Source organism: Columba livia, chromosome 17 (assembly GCF_036013475.1).
Source record: "Columba livia isolate bColLiv1 breed racing homer chromosome 17, bColLiv1.pat.W.v2, whole genome shotgun sequence".
Classification (NCBI taxonomy): domain Eukaryota; kingdom Metazoa; phylum Chordata; class Aves; order Columbiformes; family Columbidae; genus Columba; species Columba livia.
The window spans coordinates 9,066,088-9,082,663 of NC_088618.1; the positions used below are offsets into that span (position 1 = coordinate 9,066,088).

The 16,576-nt window shown below is 46.8% G+C and overlaps 1 protein-coding gene across 1 annotated transcript in view; it reads left to right on the forward strand.

Annotated features, from left to right (window-relative positions):
• LOC102092642 (T-box-containing protein TBX6L) overlaps positions 1 to 16,353 on the forward strand; it is a 32,033-nt gene extending 15,680 nt beyond the window's left edge. Inside the window, exons 3-13 of the mRNA XM_005503880.3 lie at positions 413 to 484; positions 2,625 to 2,750; positions 3,185 to 3,510; positions 7,631 to 7,775; positions 8,769 to 8,871; positions 9,315 to 9,479; positions 9,820 to 9,966; positions 10,473 to 10,543; positions 11,577 to 11,668; positions 12,484 to 12,676; positions 13,275 to 16,353. Of these exons, the coding sequence (XP_005503937.2) occupies positions 3,495 to 3,510; positions 7,631 to 7,775; positions 8,769 to 8,871; positions 9,315 to 9,479; positions 9,820 to 9,966; positions 10,473 to 10,543; positions 11,577 to 11,668; positions 12,484 to 12,676; positions 13,275 to 13,701 (1,359 nt within the window). The 5' untranslated portion in view covers positions 413 to 484; positions 2,625 to 2,750; positions 3,185 to 3,494 and the 3' untranslated portion in view covers positions 13,702 to 16,353. The remainder of the gene's footprint in view (positions 1 to 412; positions 485 to 2,624; positions 2,751 to 3,184; positions 3,511 to 7,630; positions 7,776 to 8,768; positions 8,872 to 9,314; positions 9,480 to 9,819; positions 9,967 to 10,472; positions 10,544 to 11,576; positions 11,669 to 12,483; positions 12,677 to 13,274) is intronic.
• The last annotated feature ends 223 nt before the right edge of the window (positions 16,354 to 16,576 follow it).

Consider the following 16,576-nt stretch of genomic DNA (forward strand, 5'->3'; position numbering starts at 1 on the left):
GTATCTCTTAAATGCAGTTTGCATTTCACAATGTTATTTTTTCCTCACTTGTGCAAACTCAGGCAGACAGCACTGCTTCGCTTAAGCCCAGTTTTGTTAAAACTGGTATGATAACCCTTTCTCACAGCTGTATGCACAGGGGGAAGCCTGCAGGGGTTGGACTGCTGGTTGCTGCACCCAAGTGCTGATATGCACAAAGCAATAATCTAAGTCTGGTTCTTTCCAAAGATGATTCTGTTGCATTTCAGTGGTCTCCTTACGCCTTGCCCTTCAGCTTGTTCTGGGGGCAGAATGCTGTCTGTCCTGGGAGTTCTGTCTGGACAGAGGTGCTGTGTCCTGCGCAGCCACTTCCAAACTCAGGTCCCGATAGCTGAAACCTGCAAGCTGACATGCGTTATCTGTTCTTCTGCAGTCTGAGAGCCCTGGACACCATCCAGAGACAGCAAGATGATCGCCCTGTCTCAGAGAGCTCCCAGTTCAGAAGGTGGGAATGGAGGAGTGTCTGTGTGCAGAGCAGTTCCCTACAGGGTCCTGCTGCGTGTTAAGGGTTAAAGCTTCACTTAAGGTGGGAGAAGTGCCAGAAAACATTTGCTTTACTACAAAATCCAGAGGGGAATGTTTCTTTCTAATCACCTCCTCAAAGAGATGCAAAGCAAAAGCTCTTGGCCTTTGCTTTTGTCATCACACGTCCCATCCCTTCAGCCCAGAGAGACAGCCTGCTGTTAGAGCTGGGCACAGCGGGATTTTTACCTGCTGCTGTAAATGAGCTTGAAGCAGAGCTCAGTACCTCACTGACTTATACATGTCAGATCTACTATCTCTCCCATCCCTTTCCATCCCGCCAGCCTCCAATTTACCAGTGAATTGTTAGACACCAGCACATTCACCTCTGACTACCCAGCAAACTGCCTGAGGGCACTCCACGGACAGACAGACAAGAGGGTGATGTGCTAAATTCCCCCTTTGCTGGTGATGAATTTCATGGGGATTGCTCCTGTTAGCCACACTTTCCAGCAACAGTAACAAATTCACTTTTTTTTTGTTTCCACTTTAAAAACCTTTCCAGTGCAACTAGGATGGCTGGGAGAAAGCCAGTTGTTAACTAGTCATGGGTAATTAATGGCTCCACCTTCCCCATCAATCAGCTGGGAAGAGCCAAAAGGATTTCAGTACTTGTAGCAAATGTGTGTTCTCAGACATGCTGATAGGGGCGTGCAAATGAAGCGGCAGCAGGAGACCATCTCATACGCTGCCGTGGGAGAAGCAGCGAGTCCCGACCCACATCCCACGCTCCTGTCAGGTGAAGAGTCTGAGATTCCCGGTGCTGCCTCTGCTGTTGTGCGGTTTCTAACCATGTGGGATGTTGATCCATCTCGCTGCTAGCTTGAATCTGACCCAATTTTTGTTCTATTTTTCCTTTTCAGTCTTCTGATGATGGTTGTCTTTTCTCCTTTCTACTATTGAAATACTAGCACTAGAAAAGCAGGACATGGGGGGACAGATTTGACCTTGATACCGTTTTCAGCCAATCTTTTCCCTTCTGATTCATTAGTCCACTTATCTAATAAATAATCTCCAGTTGAGCTACAAGTTGCTCCAGCACATTCTATTTTCCTCAATGGTACTGAGACTCCCCAGCTCTGGACGTCCCCAAATAGGTGAAGGGGAAGGGCCTGTGGTCTCATTATCCAGTAGTTTTCAAGGGATGTCGGGAAGGCTGGTTGTGGTTCTTCTATGGTGCCGGGAGCCAACGGACCATCTCCTGCTTTAAAATCCTCCTCAGGACTTCTTGAACTCTCTAGCCCCTTTCTTTTAAATGTTCTTTGCTGGCACACTAAGCATTGGCCTTCCTCCCCCTGCTTAGTACTGGGATGCCTAAAATTCAATATACTATTGAAAAAGAGCCTGTCCATCCTCTGGTTAAACTCCTCTGTCCTCTTTGTGTCCTTGCATTGCCTGTTTCAAAAGGCAAGAAAAGCAGAACTAAAGGGATGCTGTTTGGTTACAGAAACTGACTAAATAAATTCAGAGTGTGTTTTGTATGTCAGACTGAAAATCAGATGTCCCAATAACATCAATGACAACATTTTTTAAAAACGTTTGTTTTACCGGGGGCAAAACTAGACCATGAATTGGCTGCACCTATACAGCAATGCTCTGTAAAATGAACAGAGCTCCTAAATTTGCTGTGCAGGATCCAACCTTGGCCATTTGAGACTGATATCCTGCTTTTGACCTCCCTTTTTGGACATCTTTGACCTTTAAATGTTAGCATAGCAATTTCTGTACCTGAACGCATAGAACTCCCTTGTTCACCGAGGGGCTGTTCTGTGCCCTGAAGCATGAGACTTGATTGCTGCCTCTTAGCACTTGTAAGCACAAAAGCTAATGGTCACACTTGCAGAATAAACTAATTAAGGGAAAATGCTGAAGTCCTTCAGTTTCTGTTCAGCCTTCTTCAGTGAGAGTAGTGCCTTGAACAAGGCCTAAAACCAGTGCCTGACCCACCGTGTGACGCCTGGATGGCTTGCATTAGCCCTGAAAGGTGTCAGACAAAGGAGTTGGGTAAGATGATGTGCCAGCACGGCCTTGTCATTAAACGACTGCAACTTTCTCTCACGCAGCTCAGCTGAAGGATGGTGCACGCAGAGCAGCATTGGGTCTGGGCATCAGAACAGATGTGATGAGCAGTGAGGACCCTCCTGTAGAAAGACAGCGCGATGGGAAGATGAGCTGTGCGGTTACAGGCTGTGAGTGCAGAGGTCGGGTATTGTCAAATGTGTATCTGTTAGTGGAGAAGTTGTCTGTTGGTGAATGGATGCGTTGGGGCAGCATCCTAGTTGTGAGAGCAAACTTCACCACAGACTGTTAATCACCCACTTGGGAAGGAACAAGCTCAATTCAGCCCTGATTCTGGTACCAGAAACCAAGAGTAAAATGATTCTGTGCTCTGGAGATGAAAATTATTTTGAATCCTTGGAATAGGCAGAAGGAAATTTTTCCTGATTGCTGTTTTTTGGGGGGATATTTTTATAATTATTTTGTAGGTGAGTCTTCAGCTGATGTTTTTGGTCTTGTCTCTAGTCATTTAAAAGTGCGTTAGCAGTAAATCAAGGTGCATTTCCCCTGTAGGGTTTCCTGTATGTCAAAGCCATGTTAATTCTCTTTGATTTTCTTCCCTTAGCCCCAGCCATTGCTGCAGATCCTTCCTCTCTTTGTCCCTTTGGACATCAAAGGATTGCAAGGGGACAGCCCTGGCAAGAAGCTCCTCCCTGCTCATTAGCCTCCATAAAACAGGGACTCACCTTGGCTGGCTGCGCGGGGAGCCCCATCCTCATCCCCTCACTCTTGACACTGGATCTCAGAAGGAAGAGTTTTTGCTTGCTTCAGGAAACCAGACCTGCTTTTGAACTGGACTATTTTGGCTCCCCTTATAAGAACTCTGGTGACTCTCTCAGCTGTGCAAGCTCCCAGACTCCCCAGTACATGGAAAAATGCAAGCTTTACCAGGTAGGTAAAGGTCTCCCTCCTTTTCCTTATTGCACAGGAGGATCTGAGACTTACACCAAGAGCGTACAATCATTTTAGAAAGGGAAGAAGTGCTCCTGAAGGGTTGCCAGCATTTTTTGTAGTCTATATGTCACTGGAGAGTATTTCCAAAACATTGGTGGGGATTTTTTTAGCTTTGTGGGGCTTTTTGTTTGTTTTGTGTATTTGGGTTTATTTTTAAATAGGAATAGATGAGAAACTGTGGTTTTGAGTGTTCTTTGTGAGCCTCGGAAGACCTTTTGTAAGGTAGCAAAGCTTTACTTAAAATTGTGCCCGTAACTCGCTTATATGTATCACCTTGTGCAACGCACTCATTCGTGGAAGGGTAGAGGTGTTACTTGTATATGGTCTGCAACGTTCCTTCGAGTTGAAGGCCATGGAAGCTTTGGAAATATTTTTTTTTATTGCTAAGAACAGTTCTGATAAAAACTATCTGGTTTTGTCTTTCCTTGTCTTTTTTTATGCCCTTTAAAAGTATGGAGCCTGAGCAGATGGAAACCACCTCTACCAACTTTCATGCCCAAACATACTATTTTTCTGATTTCTGTAGGGCTTTGTTTATATTTTCCTTCATCAGTCCTTCTTATAACATGTGGTTAACCTCTTCTGTCTGGGGCACGGTCACGCTGGGCACAATGACAGATAAGGGCCAGCCCAGAGGTGCTGCATTTGTGAGGATAACTGAAACGCAGACTTAATCCTGGGTTTTACTCTGCATCAGAAGGAAACAACTGCTCACCTAGTTCAGGTATGCAGCTCTTGTGAGCGTTAGAGGTGCCTGCGGATTCTCAGCTTCCTTTCTGTACCTCTGCATTCATAAGCAAAATACATGTGCAGTGGCTCAGATAATTTCCACCTTCGCTGTTGTTTTGGGATTTTGTAAAGCAGTCCATACTCTGTTGATCTGATTCATACTGATTTCTGCCACTTCAGGAGAAAAAAGCACAGGCTGTGTTAGGTATTTTATCATGCTGAAGATTCCAGCTATTGCAGAAGTCGCCTCATTTTCTTCCTGCGTTGTTTCTGGTGTGTGACCCCACACAGCAGAAATATTTTGGGTGATGACTGGGTGCGTTTGAGAGGTGAAGACATTGGACTTACAGAAATATGGTACTTTATTACTGCCAGAGAGCTTTGTGGTTCTGAGAAATTAGGTGTTTCTACTGACATTTATAAGGTCAGAGAACATGGGGAATTTTTTGATTATTGGTGAGATTAATTTATTGGGTAACTTTATATATTGACATGTATTTCTTCCCTGTGGACACTGGTAGCTGTTAGTGTTGGACTTCTTCCCTCAGAAGGTAACAGCTACAAATGCAATAACAACTGATATTAGTGAAGGTCAGAAGCGTACTGTTTGCCTTCTTGGAGTTTTCCCAGTACTGCAAACCCTATTCCATACATTTTGGGAAGGCTGCAACAAATTTTCTGGCATCGTAACATTGTCTCAGTAGCTGACAATTCAGGGACTCGTTTAGGTGAGTGGATTATACTCAAGCATCTTCTGTCCAAAGATCTAATTGTGCCTGCAAGCATTACTGAGTTGACTCTCATTTCTCTTTCTCTCCTTTCTATCTCCAAGATAAGAAAATATATGTGTAGCCTGTTCTAGATATAGAAACTGAAGGACAAACTGCTTGTATTTGTATAAGGACTTGATTTTCAAGCATGGAATAGATTGAAGATGTCTTAATTTTCAGTGCCTTTATAATAGCAGCTATCTTCCTGTTCAACCTCATCTTGGCATAAAGAATGTGTTTTAAAGTATGCCACATGCAGTATTACACCACAATGATAACACTACTACTTTTAAAATAGATTAAATAATTCCCAAGAATTTTAGTTCTAAATTTCTTTCAACTGATACTTAAAACTAAGTTCTGGAGAAGACACAACGGATGTGCGACTTTACCCAGTTTAGCTCCAGCCAGCCCTGGGCTCTGCACAGCACATCTCCAGTGGGTCTGCAGATGGATCCGCAGGCACAGGCTGGGCTGTGTGGATCTGTTCTCAAGCTCACATCATCGCTGGGGTCCAGATCCCTGTGCAAACTGTTCCTGTCTTGGTTTCCAACTTTACACCGGTTCATTGTGGACTCTTTTTGGTGAAAAACAAGTTGTAAAAACTGCCTTTTATTTGTAATTCAGCATCGATCTCCTTTCACTTAAATTCCTCTTGACTTCGTTGGAAGTCTCCCCTCAGTAAGGACTCCTTTGTTGTAGTCTCATTTAATGGCATTGGAATTTGCTTACGAAAATGTTAATTGCAAAATTCATTTGGGGAAGGAGTGAGCATCTGTGTGGCTAATCAAAATCTGTTTGCATGTGTTTGTGACTGGATGACTCCTGTGGGAAATCAGCCCGACTTTATTGTAACTCCTTTTGATACATGTGCTGCACTGAGCTACCGAATGCATCGTCTCATGGCAGCTTTCATGTCTTTGCAAGAGGATATGGGGGAAGCTTTAGTAAGAACATGTTAACAGGCTAATCTTAGTGAGCAAACTAGGTGTCACTTCTTAGCCAGTTCATTAATGTTGGATCAAAGCAGAAAAGGGTAGAGGATATTTTTTTTAAATGCCTAAAGACCTTTACAAACTGACAAAATTGTGTTTAAATGTCTTTCGCTTCCTAATGCTGTGGGAAGAACCCCTTGAACTCGCATGGGGTTGTTTTTGTGAAAGGATGTTGCTTTCTGAAAAACGCTGATTTCTCTGGAAATAGTTGTCTACTTCTCTTGCTTATTCTTTTGAAGACATTACTCAGGAAAGCTGTAACACGATGGAAATTCATCTGTTCCTGATATACTCTGAATAAGATCTGATGCAGAGTAAGAGGTGGAAAAATCTCCCTTTTAGACCAGCGGCCGATGGCGCGTCCCCCAGCAGCAGCGTCCGGTGTCCGCAGGGTGTCCCCGAGCCCAGCAGGGTTATCAACACCTCCTCCAGACTGCAGGGCGGTGTTAGTAAGGCCTTCCTGGGTATGAAATCAGTCCGTCAGTAGCTATACCAAGTCGCAATTTTGACCTAAAACGGAACTGGGTTTTTCACCTGTACTTTTCAGTATGGCAGCAGCAATCTTGTGTGAGCTACAATATAGGAAGGAGCTCCTATAGGAGGTTTTTAATCCAAACAGCTTTGCAGAGGAGGTTGGTACCATCACCAAAGACAGTTCCTCCAGTAGCTGCCCTTTCCTGTGCCCCAGCACTGCAGTCAGCTCTCTGCCTGCAGAGGAAAGTGCAGGCAGGCTGCAGGCAGCCGCTGTGCCGTGCGGTGTTACTGAGGAGGCACCTTCCACCACCATCACAGGCTCCTCGGTGCTCTCCATCTCCCAGCCCAGTTCAGACCAGCTGTCCTGTTTTCAGAATATTCTGTGGCTTGGCTCCATCACTTCCCTTTCCCACTTACGTTTGGGTCTCGTGTCTATCCTTTCTGTGTCCTCTGCAGAGATTTTTCACCTCTGCTACCACCTACCTGTCATTTTCTCCCACTATGCAGTGATACACTCAAAATCTTTCCAATCCTTTCAGCTTTCGTTTCATTCTCTTGGTAAAGTGTTTTGTATAACCCTGATCATAGCAGAACAGGAATGAAAGTGGATTGTGGCTGCCAGCCTCTGCGAGTTTTGGAGCAAAGGAGGTCGGGTTGAGTTTCTACAACACATAAATCTCTACTAAAGAACTTAAGAGCTAAAAAGAAACCTGTTGGAAAAGCCTTTATGCCTCTGAGCTGACTAAGTAACAAAAAGCCTTTGAAGGAGAATAATTTTCTTTAAGAGATGTCCTGTGGCACAGACTCCCCAGTTCTTGGCAGCACCCGGGACCTTCATGGGTGAAATCTCAGCACTGATGTCCCTCAGCTGAACCAGCGCTGTACCCTGCATGGAGGTGTGGAGCTGAGACGTAGCATGACCAGACAGGAGGAGTGATGGACAGACGTACAGATGCTGTCTGTTACAACAGCGTGTGAAATTCGGTAGCTCCCTGTAGTGGAGGGTGCTGGGGGCACTGTTGTGGGTGCTGCATCTTGGGCCATGTCTCCTGCCTGTCCAAACTTACCATTTTCTCTCTCTCCTGGCAGACGTGAAAGCGCCGTGTGAGGCTCTTCCTTCCCCCAGCCTGGAGCACTACCCGCAGAGCTCCATCGTGGTCACCCTCGAGGACATGGATCTCTGGATGAAGTTTCATCAGATAGGAACTGAGATGATCATCACTAAATCTGGCAGGTGAGGGGAGCAGGACAGCTCACACCATACCCCTTCAAACTGCTAACAAAATCTCCCAGTGCTTATTTTTTGGATGGCTGCCCTTAAACCAAGTTTTTTAGCCAGTTATGTGCATCTCGCTGCCTACGGCAGAAGAATTGCACTTTCAGGATATCGTAGAAATCCAAACTGTGAAGTGCAAAAGATCACAGTGGGGCTGATGTGCTGAGAAAACTTCTGTACTCTTATCTCAGCCCTTAACGCTGATGTTCTTCCTGTCCCTGGGAGGCTGCTCTGGAAAGTGCCCTGGGCTTCCTTTGCCTCCGTCACAGGCAGCAGCAGCTGAGCAGTAAATGCCTGGTTTTGAGTCTGCATTTGCAGGCAAGAGCATTGTGTAGAATAGTAACAATCTGTGTGTGCAGACTACTCTAAAGTTTAAATGAGTCATGTGTTGTGGAGCTAGCAGTGAAAGAATATGAAATTGTGAAATTGTAATGTATTATGTCAAAGCTGCTGTGAGCTGAAATAATCCCTTTGGGTAGGGAGGTAGGTGTCAAAGCTTTTTTGCAGAGTCAGAAGATGAAAGTGGTGTCAGGGAGTACTGGAATGGAAAACTAGATGTGCTCTTAAATGAAAGCACGTTTTCTACCCATGCTAGAAAATGCTCTAATCTACCCTCCGGGGCTGTGATAGCTGCAGAAGGCGAGGAGCGATGTGCAGGTCCAAATATTTTCTTCTAAGTTTCCCACTGTCGTATTGCAGGAATCAGAGAAACAAAAGCAGTAACAATGTCAGGCCACCAGCAACTGCTGCTCTCTTGGTGCCTATTCCACCTAAGCTCATAGGGTTAGACAATACATCAGTAAAATGGTAAAAATGTTTAGTAGCCGGTCTGTAGAAATACTGCTACCGAACTTGGTACAATAGTGAGTAAACATGACCTGCTGCTTCATGCGTAGACAATACCCACTTTACAGAGAAATCCTTACACTGTGTATTTAATTTCTCCTTCAGACGAATGTTTCCACAATGTAAAATCAAAGTTTCTGGCTTAATCCCATATGCCAAGTACCTCATGCTGGTAGATTTTGTGCCAATGGACAACTTCAGGTACAAGGTAAGTACTTTAATAGAAGTTATGCTCTCCTTCCATCTTTGTTTGAAGTAGATTGATCTTTATGCTTCAGTGGCCAGGCTGATAAATAAATTGTCTTTGGACAAAGTTCAGAAATAATTGGTGGATTTCATGCCTCTCTGGAGTTGTCAGTTTTGCTTGGGGAGCAGCTGGAAAGGTAACTAATTTTCATTTGAAGTGGTACAGTTTTAATCATAAATAACGTCAGGCTTCTCTGACAGCCATTGTGAGACAGGGAGGAAAACTGAAGCCTAGACTTGGAGCTATTTTGGTAATATGATCATGGCTCATAAGAGAGAATCTGCTACTTGTGCTTTAGAGGAGCCCACTAAATTGACAGTGGAGCAAAGTTGCTGAGGCTGTCCTGTGATGAATGTAGGGTTGTTTTTTTTTTAAGCTCTAGATATGTGTCTTTCTGTTCACAGTGGAATAAAGATCAGTGGGAAGTTGCTGGAAAAGCAGAGCCGCAGCTGCCTTGTCGTACCTACGTCCACCCCGATTCCCCAGCTCCCGGCAGCCACTGGATGAAAGAACCCGTCTCCTTCCAGAAGCTGAAGCTCACCAACAACACACTGGATCAACACGGGCATGTAGGTTGTAGCTGCCTTTGTGCTGTGCTTCTGGGAATTCACTGCAGAGGGATGTTATGGGAAATATGTGAGATCTGTGAGAAACTGGATTGTGTGGAAATTAGAACATATCCTAGTGCCCTTTCTTCCTCCGTCAGCCGAGCCTTTGTGCCCCCTGAACCAGCCACTAGGGAGGGCTTTGCTCTGTACTGTTGCTGTAGAGATGTGGTGAAGACACCAGCTCCAGGCAGGCAGCCCTGGTTTGAAAAGGATGTCCTGGGGGTCTCCACCGGAGACTTCGCACAGTGTGTTGGCACTGGTTGCACATGGAAACTTTCTCCTTTGTTTGTCTCTGTGCCAGATCATCCTCCACTCCATGCATCGTTACAAGCCTCGCTTCCACATTGTGCAGGCAGATGACCTCTTCAGTGTCCGCTGGAGCATCTTCCAAGTCTTCAGCTTCCCGGAGACCGTCTTCACTTCTGTTACTGCCTACCAGAACGAGCAGGTACAGTGTGCAAGTTCCGTTCTTGGGCACATTGCTAAACATTGTCTTCAGAAAACTTGTAGAGGAAGGTGTCTCCTTCTAAGCTACTCATCCTGGGTGCCTGTGATGGAGAGCGAGCAGAAATAGGCACATTATGATTCCTATGGAAAACATCTGCTCTGTGATGAGATGAATCACGCACCTTAATTGGATAAAATGCACTGTCAGTGATTAACAGAACCCTGCATGCAGTAAAATATGGGCAGAAGTCCAGATACTGACCCTGTATATTTCTCTAATCAGATGAATCCCACCCAGATACCTGCTGACCCTGGCAAAGTCACTTCTCTCTGTATGTCAGTTCCTAATCAATAGCAGGAGCTGCTGGGAGAGCTCAGATACTGTGGCAAGGGCACGCCCAAAACCCTCAGACAAGCTGTTGTGATAAATAGTGAGGTGAACATCTTGAAATGGTAAAGAACGCAACCAGTCATCACGATACTGAATCTTGTTCTTTTTATTTTAAGATTACAAAGCTCAAGATTGACAACAATCCATTTGCTAAAGGTTTCCGTGAGCATGGGAAGAACACTCGAAGGTAAACTGTTTTTTCGTCTTAATTTAATTATAACTGGAGTTCACTTGTGAATTTTACCCAAGGCCTTTGAGCAAAACGATACCAGCTGGCTCTGCAGAGCCTGCTGTGCTCACACACTGTGTTTGCCTGTGTCTGGGAATGATGTCCCCTGGTGCAGCCTCCTCCCAAGGGACCTGGGGAGTGGGAGGAGATACAGGATTTTCTACAGAAGTGTGGGAGGTGTGACAAATTGGAGACCCACATTCCCTTGCAAGCTGGAGCTAGACTGGAGTCTGACATGCGAATAGCAGTGATAACAGGAATCCACAGTGGATCGTTGTGTCTCTCTGAGATCAGCTTGATTCTGACATTTGGCGGTTCCCTCATCTCCTTTCCCTCTGTGTGGAAAAGCATCTCTTCCAACAGGAGATTTTGTCTGCAAGAGAGAAGATGGATCCCAATAGCAGCAAGATCTTCTGTCTGGTCTGAGGGCAGCCAGTGCATGACATGAAAACAAAAAGCTTAAATGCAACCATAGATTGGCAATAGAGAAGGAAAAAATGTTTTTTTCCAAGCAGAAAATGTTATGAAAATACCTAAGATTCTGGTTTGTGTTATTTTATGCTTGAAAAAGATCTAATTTCCTGATGAAAAGGGCCAAAAGTGACTCTTTTTTTACTTAAACTTTGAAAATGTCATGGATTTTCTTCTCCTCCTAGGATCATTTCTGACTAAGCTTAGACTCATTTTCCATTTAGGAAAAAGCTGCTTTCAACTGAAAGACCCTTCCTACTATACATGTACCCACGTGCATAGTATGTATACTCAGTGCCAAATCCTCCGCTGCTAGGTTTCCCCTTGATTGTGCCTTTGTACAAAACGAGGCAGGAAACCCCTTTACCGATGTGTCCCCAGTATCCTGCGGGGCGAGGGCTCTCGCTGGAAGCACACACCTCATCGTTTTGTCTTCCAGGGCTTGTCCGGCATCCATTGCATATTTACCTAGGCAAAAACCTTATGTACAAGCTACCCCCATGTCTTGTTTCTTTTCCAGGGAAGGACGAACCAAATGCCAGAAGCCCAGTCCATCCAAGGGCCAGAAGAGGAAGCTGCCCGAGGAAAAGCAGTCCGGTGCTGAGGAACGTGGTAATATTGATCGCAACAAACCCAGAGAACCATTTCCAAACAGTGCCTGGACCACAGGGAGGAAAAGAAACAGCAACATAGCCCACTCTGTGGGGAGGGTGGCCTGGGTGGAGGTCCTAAAGAGTGCTGTGCATGGCTTTGAGTCTCTGACTCTTTCTGGGAGTGTTCCACAGGAGATGGCTCACAAGTCACTTGTCATTACTGACTACTTGTCAGCCTCTCACCAACCTCCCAGCTGGCCACATATCATCATAGGTTGTGCTTTTGTAACTTTCAGTAGCAATATGAGCTTGCAGTATCACCCATTGCTTTCTTCTCAGTTCTCACCGATGTGGTTGTGCCAGCAGTGCTGTTTGTGCAGCAGGGTTGTTGTGATGCAGATGTTGGAACTGATAACATTAAAAAAAAAATCTGTTAGGTTATTTTTTAAGCTGGATCATTCCTCGTTCCAGTTCACAGTGCTGCTTGCAGCAGCACAGCTAGGGAGAGAGGACAGGCCAAGACCAAACACGACAGCGTAAGGGCAAAAGAAGCTGGGAAAGGCCGGTCCCTTCAGGCAGTGTGACTGCAGGAGGGCCGTTGGTGTGTTGCCTTCCGCCATCCTGCCGTTAGTGCAGCTGCTGATAGACCATAGAATCATTCTGGTTGGATCCTCAGGATCATTGAGTCCAACTCTAGCACTAAACCATGTCCCTATGAACCTTTTAATGCCTTTTAAACACCTCCAGGGATGGCGATTCAACCATTGTGATCTCTGGCACTCTCTTCCCCCTTCTCATTTGTTTCCTTTCTTTCTTTTCCCTGCTGTGAGTCAGATTTTGAGAAAGATGAGAATGTAGATGTGAAGGAAGAGAGCAGCCCTGTTGTGGTCAGCAGCGGATTCCCCTTCTGGGTCTCGGAGCAGACCGGCAGCCATGCCTTTCCTGCAGCATCGCCTGTGCCAGCTGACCAGAGGGAGGGTCTGGCCAGAGAGCAGCAAGTGCCTACGCCATCCTACCAGACATACCGGTGAGCCCCACCTCCTGGTCCTTATGTCCAAAGCCACCGGTTAATTGGTGGGATTCCTCCTCCTCTACTGGGTATTTTCGAAGAAAAACAGCCAGTGGGAGTGCGGAAGGATGCGTTGCTATTGATCAACATGCCTTGGGTGATAGGTGCTAGGTTAACGTGGAGATATCTCCACAACAAAGCCTTCTGCTCTTTATTTACCTGTCCTGAAATGCTCTCCCAGGCAGCTCTGTGTACCGCTGGGATTGCCTGTCCTTTGAAGGCAGCGTGTTGTTGGAGGAATGGCAGAACTCCAGTGACTTGTTCTTTTCCCCTCCTTATCATTTCAAATTCAGGTATGAGTTGTAGTGAGCCCAGACTAGAACTGAGCCAGAACTAGAGTAATCTGGGCTTACCCTCTCTGACATTTATTTGTCTGTGTGAGTGACAGCGAGGCTTGAACTAAAATCCACACTAGCAGTAAGACGAAGCAATAAGCAAGGGGAAGAGGGCATGCTCAGAGCTCGCCCTGCCTCTCCCCGGGGGATCTGTGTGGGTTTTCAGTGGTTTTCTGCTGTGGTAGGTCTGACTCGCTCTTCTCTCTGCCCTCGGGGATCAGGTTCCATGAAACTGGGGACAGCCAGCAGCTTCCCACCCGTGACGCCGCCACCTTGAACGAATTCCGGGCAAGGTGCCACCCCTTGGATCTCGCCACAGTGCCCGAACACGACTCCAAACAGCTCCCAGAGGGCTTCACCAACCTGCCTCCGCTCCCCCCGCCCCTGCCTCCTCCTCAGGACTATACGGGGATGGTGAACATGGCTCTAGACTCTGTCGGGAAAGCCGGGGCTCGAGCGCCCGTGTACAGTCCGTACGGCAGCGAGCAGGGCCTCGGGCAGTGGATGGTGCCTTCCCACAGCCAGTACAGGGCAATGAGCTACTCAGCCTTCTCCACGGAGTACAACGCACAGGGGGCTCCAGGACATGCCCACGGGACCATGGCGGAGTGGAGCCAGTACCCACTGTTCCCATACGCCTGCTGGTGAATGGGGAAGACCCTTCCCGATGAAAAGACTGAAAGAAACTTGTAAATGAGATGATACTTGCTTGGGAGCGTTGATCTTGAAGCCTTGTCTACACTAGACAAAGATGCATTGCTGCAAGCGGTAGCGTGGGACACCTCCGCTCCCTTGTCTCCTTGCACAGCAACCTTCACCATATTTCAAGGCAATGGCTAAACTGGTGGCTGCCCCAGCCATGTCAGCGTGGGTCTGGCTGAACTGATGTGTTCTGCAGGGTGTATTTCTTCCAACAGGAGCAGGAAACCACAGGAGCTGCAAGAGCAGTATTTAAACAGCTGCTAAACTCTCGGTCTCAGGCTATTCACATCTCACGTTTGGCAGTTTCCAAAATCCTTTCCTCCAGGGCTTGTGTGCAAGGAGACAGAGGCTGAGGAGTTTCAGTAAGCTGTCCAGGTGGCCAAGCTGTAGAGAATTATTGCAAAGACAAGCAAAGCAACCAATCCCGGTGTCCCCTTGACAGTTTCCTCACTTAGTTTAGTCAAACAAAAGCTGGTCTTGCTTTTCTTCCAGGAGCATATGGGAGTAAAATACACAGCAACACCTGCATGCCAGGAGTGCAGTGGTGGGTCCCACAGGCAGGGAAGAGTTTGTCCTGTGCAGGAGAAGCAGCAGCAAGGCTGTGTGTTGTGTCTGCATGTCCCCTGTGCCCATCCCTCTCCCGTCACCCCTAGAGTCAAGGTTAGTGAAACACTCTTCTTTCTGCTGGTGGTTACGGGAGGTTGTTCACAGAACGTGGGGGCTACTCTGGGGGGTTCCAAAGGCCTGTGGGTATCAGAAACAGAGCCAGCAATAGTGGCTGCGTCACTCTGATCTCTTCCTTTTGAGGGAAAGGGAATCTCTCACTGTGAACTTCTTCCATGGTTAGTTACCAGAGCAGTTTCACCTCCCGTACCTCTGGTCCATCAAGGGGAGGAGCTGGACGGCCCGGGAGGATTTCTTTTCATCTTCACATTAGAAGGGGGAAGCATCTCCGTTTGCCCAAGTGGCGGAATGGAGGGGTCTTGTTTGAGACAGGCTCTTTACTTCTCAGGGAGAACAGATGGGCTGCTAGGTGTTATTTAGGGAATGTTTTCTTGTAACACTTCAAATAAACTGCTGTGTGGCCTGTGGCCATCAGCAGGCAGTGAGGTGTGTCATTTAGCATGTGTGCCAGATGGTTTTCTCAGTGTGTGTAGCAAGATGCTGGGCGTGTTTGTGACCACTGGAGCATCGGGTTGGGCGTGCAGCGGCACCGGGAAGGGCTGTGCACGGGTCTGCTCGGGCACCGGGTCAGCACTGTGTGTGCACAGCTTAGAGGTGTCAAGCCGTGTTTGTTATTGTTAAAACGACTTTGGAAAGGAGCCCTACAAATTTGTGAAACTCAACTACAAGGATGACTTCCTTTTTTAAATAGTTTCTGCTAACAGCTTTTGTACCACAATTATGATCTGGACAGAGCAGCCAGGCGCTTCCCCTTGGCTTCGCAGGGCAGGTGTGAGATGTGCAGTGTTTAAATCAAGGTCAGGCTCCCCCACGGCATATGTGCTCAGTACTCTTAGCCTGTTCTCTGGCAGCACTCTGACCAGTAGTCATTTGTACCTGCTGTGCATGACACATGTGGCTGTGAGTGACTCACTAAAAAGAAATCTAGTTAGGGAAAAAATGTGGCAGAGATTGTTTTCAACCCCAGAATATTGTGATTTCCTGCTGTCCAAATGACAGCTGCATGAAGGCAGGTCAGTTGTGAAAGGCTGTCATCTGTGGATGAGAAAAATACCCAGTCCCTGACCATTACTATTTGATCTTCCGCATCATGGAATTGGGATGAGAAGCCTGGATAGGGCGTTTGGTACCGTGAGCCATGTGTGCGGGGACCCTGGGGGTGCTGTGTTGTGCCAAGTCTCTGCACTCCACCCCGCCGGTAGCTGCCAGCACCATGCTAATGAGAAAAGAGAAAGTCGTGCACCCCCCCAAGCTACAGGTTAGATCTCTTTCTTTATTTTTGAATTTGGGTTGTATTTCCCTCTGTCACAGGGTGCTAATGAGGATGAAAACCATGCTGTGGTGAGTACGAGGAACTGAGGAGATCTGAGCAGCACAGGGAAACCCCTTTGCAAATATGATTGTAGTGTTCTTTTTTCCAAACCTTGGGAATAGCGTTGCGAGTGCTGCTGCCCCGTGAGCCTGTCGCCAGAGCTGGTTTGGCAGGCGGCTCTGCACCAGGGTCAAAGACTCAGCCTTGTGCCTGGGACGAGCCATTCGTTACTCATCAGCCTTCTGTTGCAACAGGACTCCTTGCCCTTCTTCAGTGAATCATCCAGCTTATTAGAAAAGTACCTTTACTTTCCTCGCCTGCCTGTCTCTGGTTAAAGACTGCGGCTTGGCTGGTTTGTGAAGCCTTTGGATATTTTGCCCATAGGTTTGTGCTCTGGGCTCTGCTGCCGCCTCCTCACTTTGCAGTTCCCGCTGTCTTGTTTTCTTCAGCTGTGGCATTTAAAAGTCTGTATGAGCTTGACTGAAACGCTGTTTTTGCACGCATGTGAGATAATGTAGTGCCTCTCTGACAGCTTCAATAAAAGGAAATGAGACATGCGGAAGGCAGGCCGTTAAGAGCAATAAAATAAACTTTAAAGCGTGGGTTTTGTCCATCTCTTTCAAGCACACCAGTGGCTCCACTTTAGTCGTGTTACCTGGGGCCAGTCTCTACATGCACAACACGCTGCTGATCTCAGCGTTCGTGGTTCTATGCAGCATGTTCAGTGAGCCCCAGGTTATCTGCTTGCATCGCTAGATGTGACTCAGGCTCTTGCACTATTTGCAGCAAATTGCTTTATTTTCTCTGTGTTTTCTGCTCCTCTCC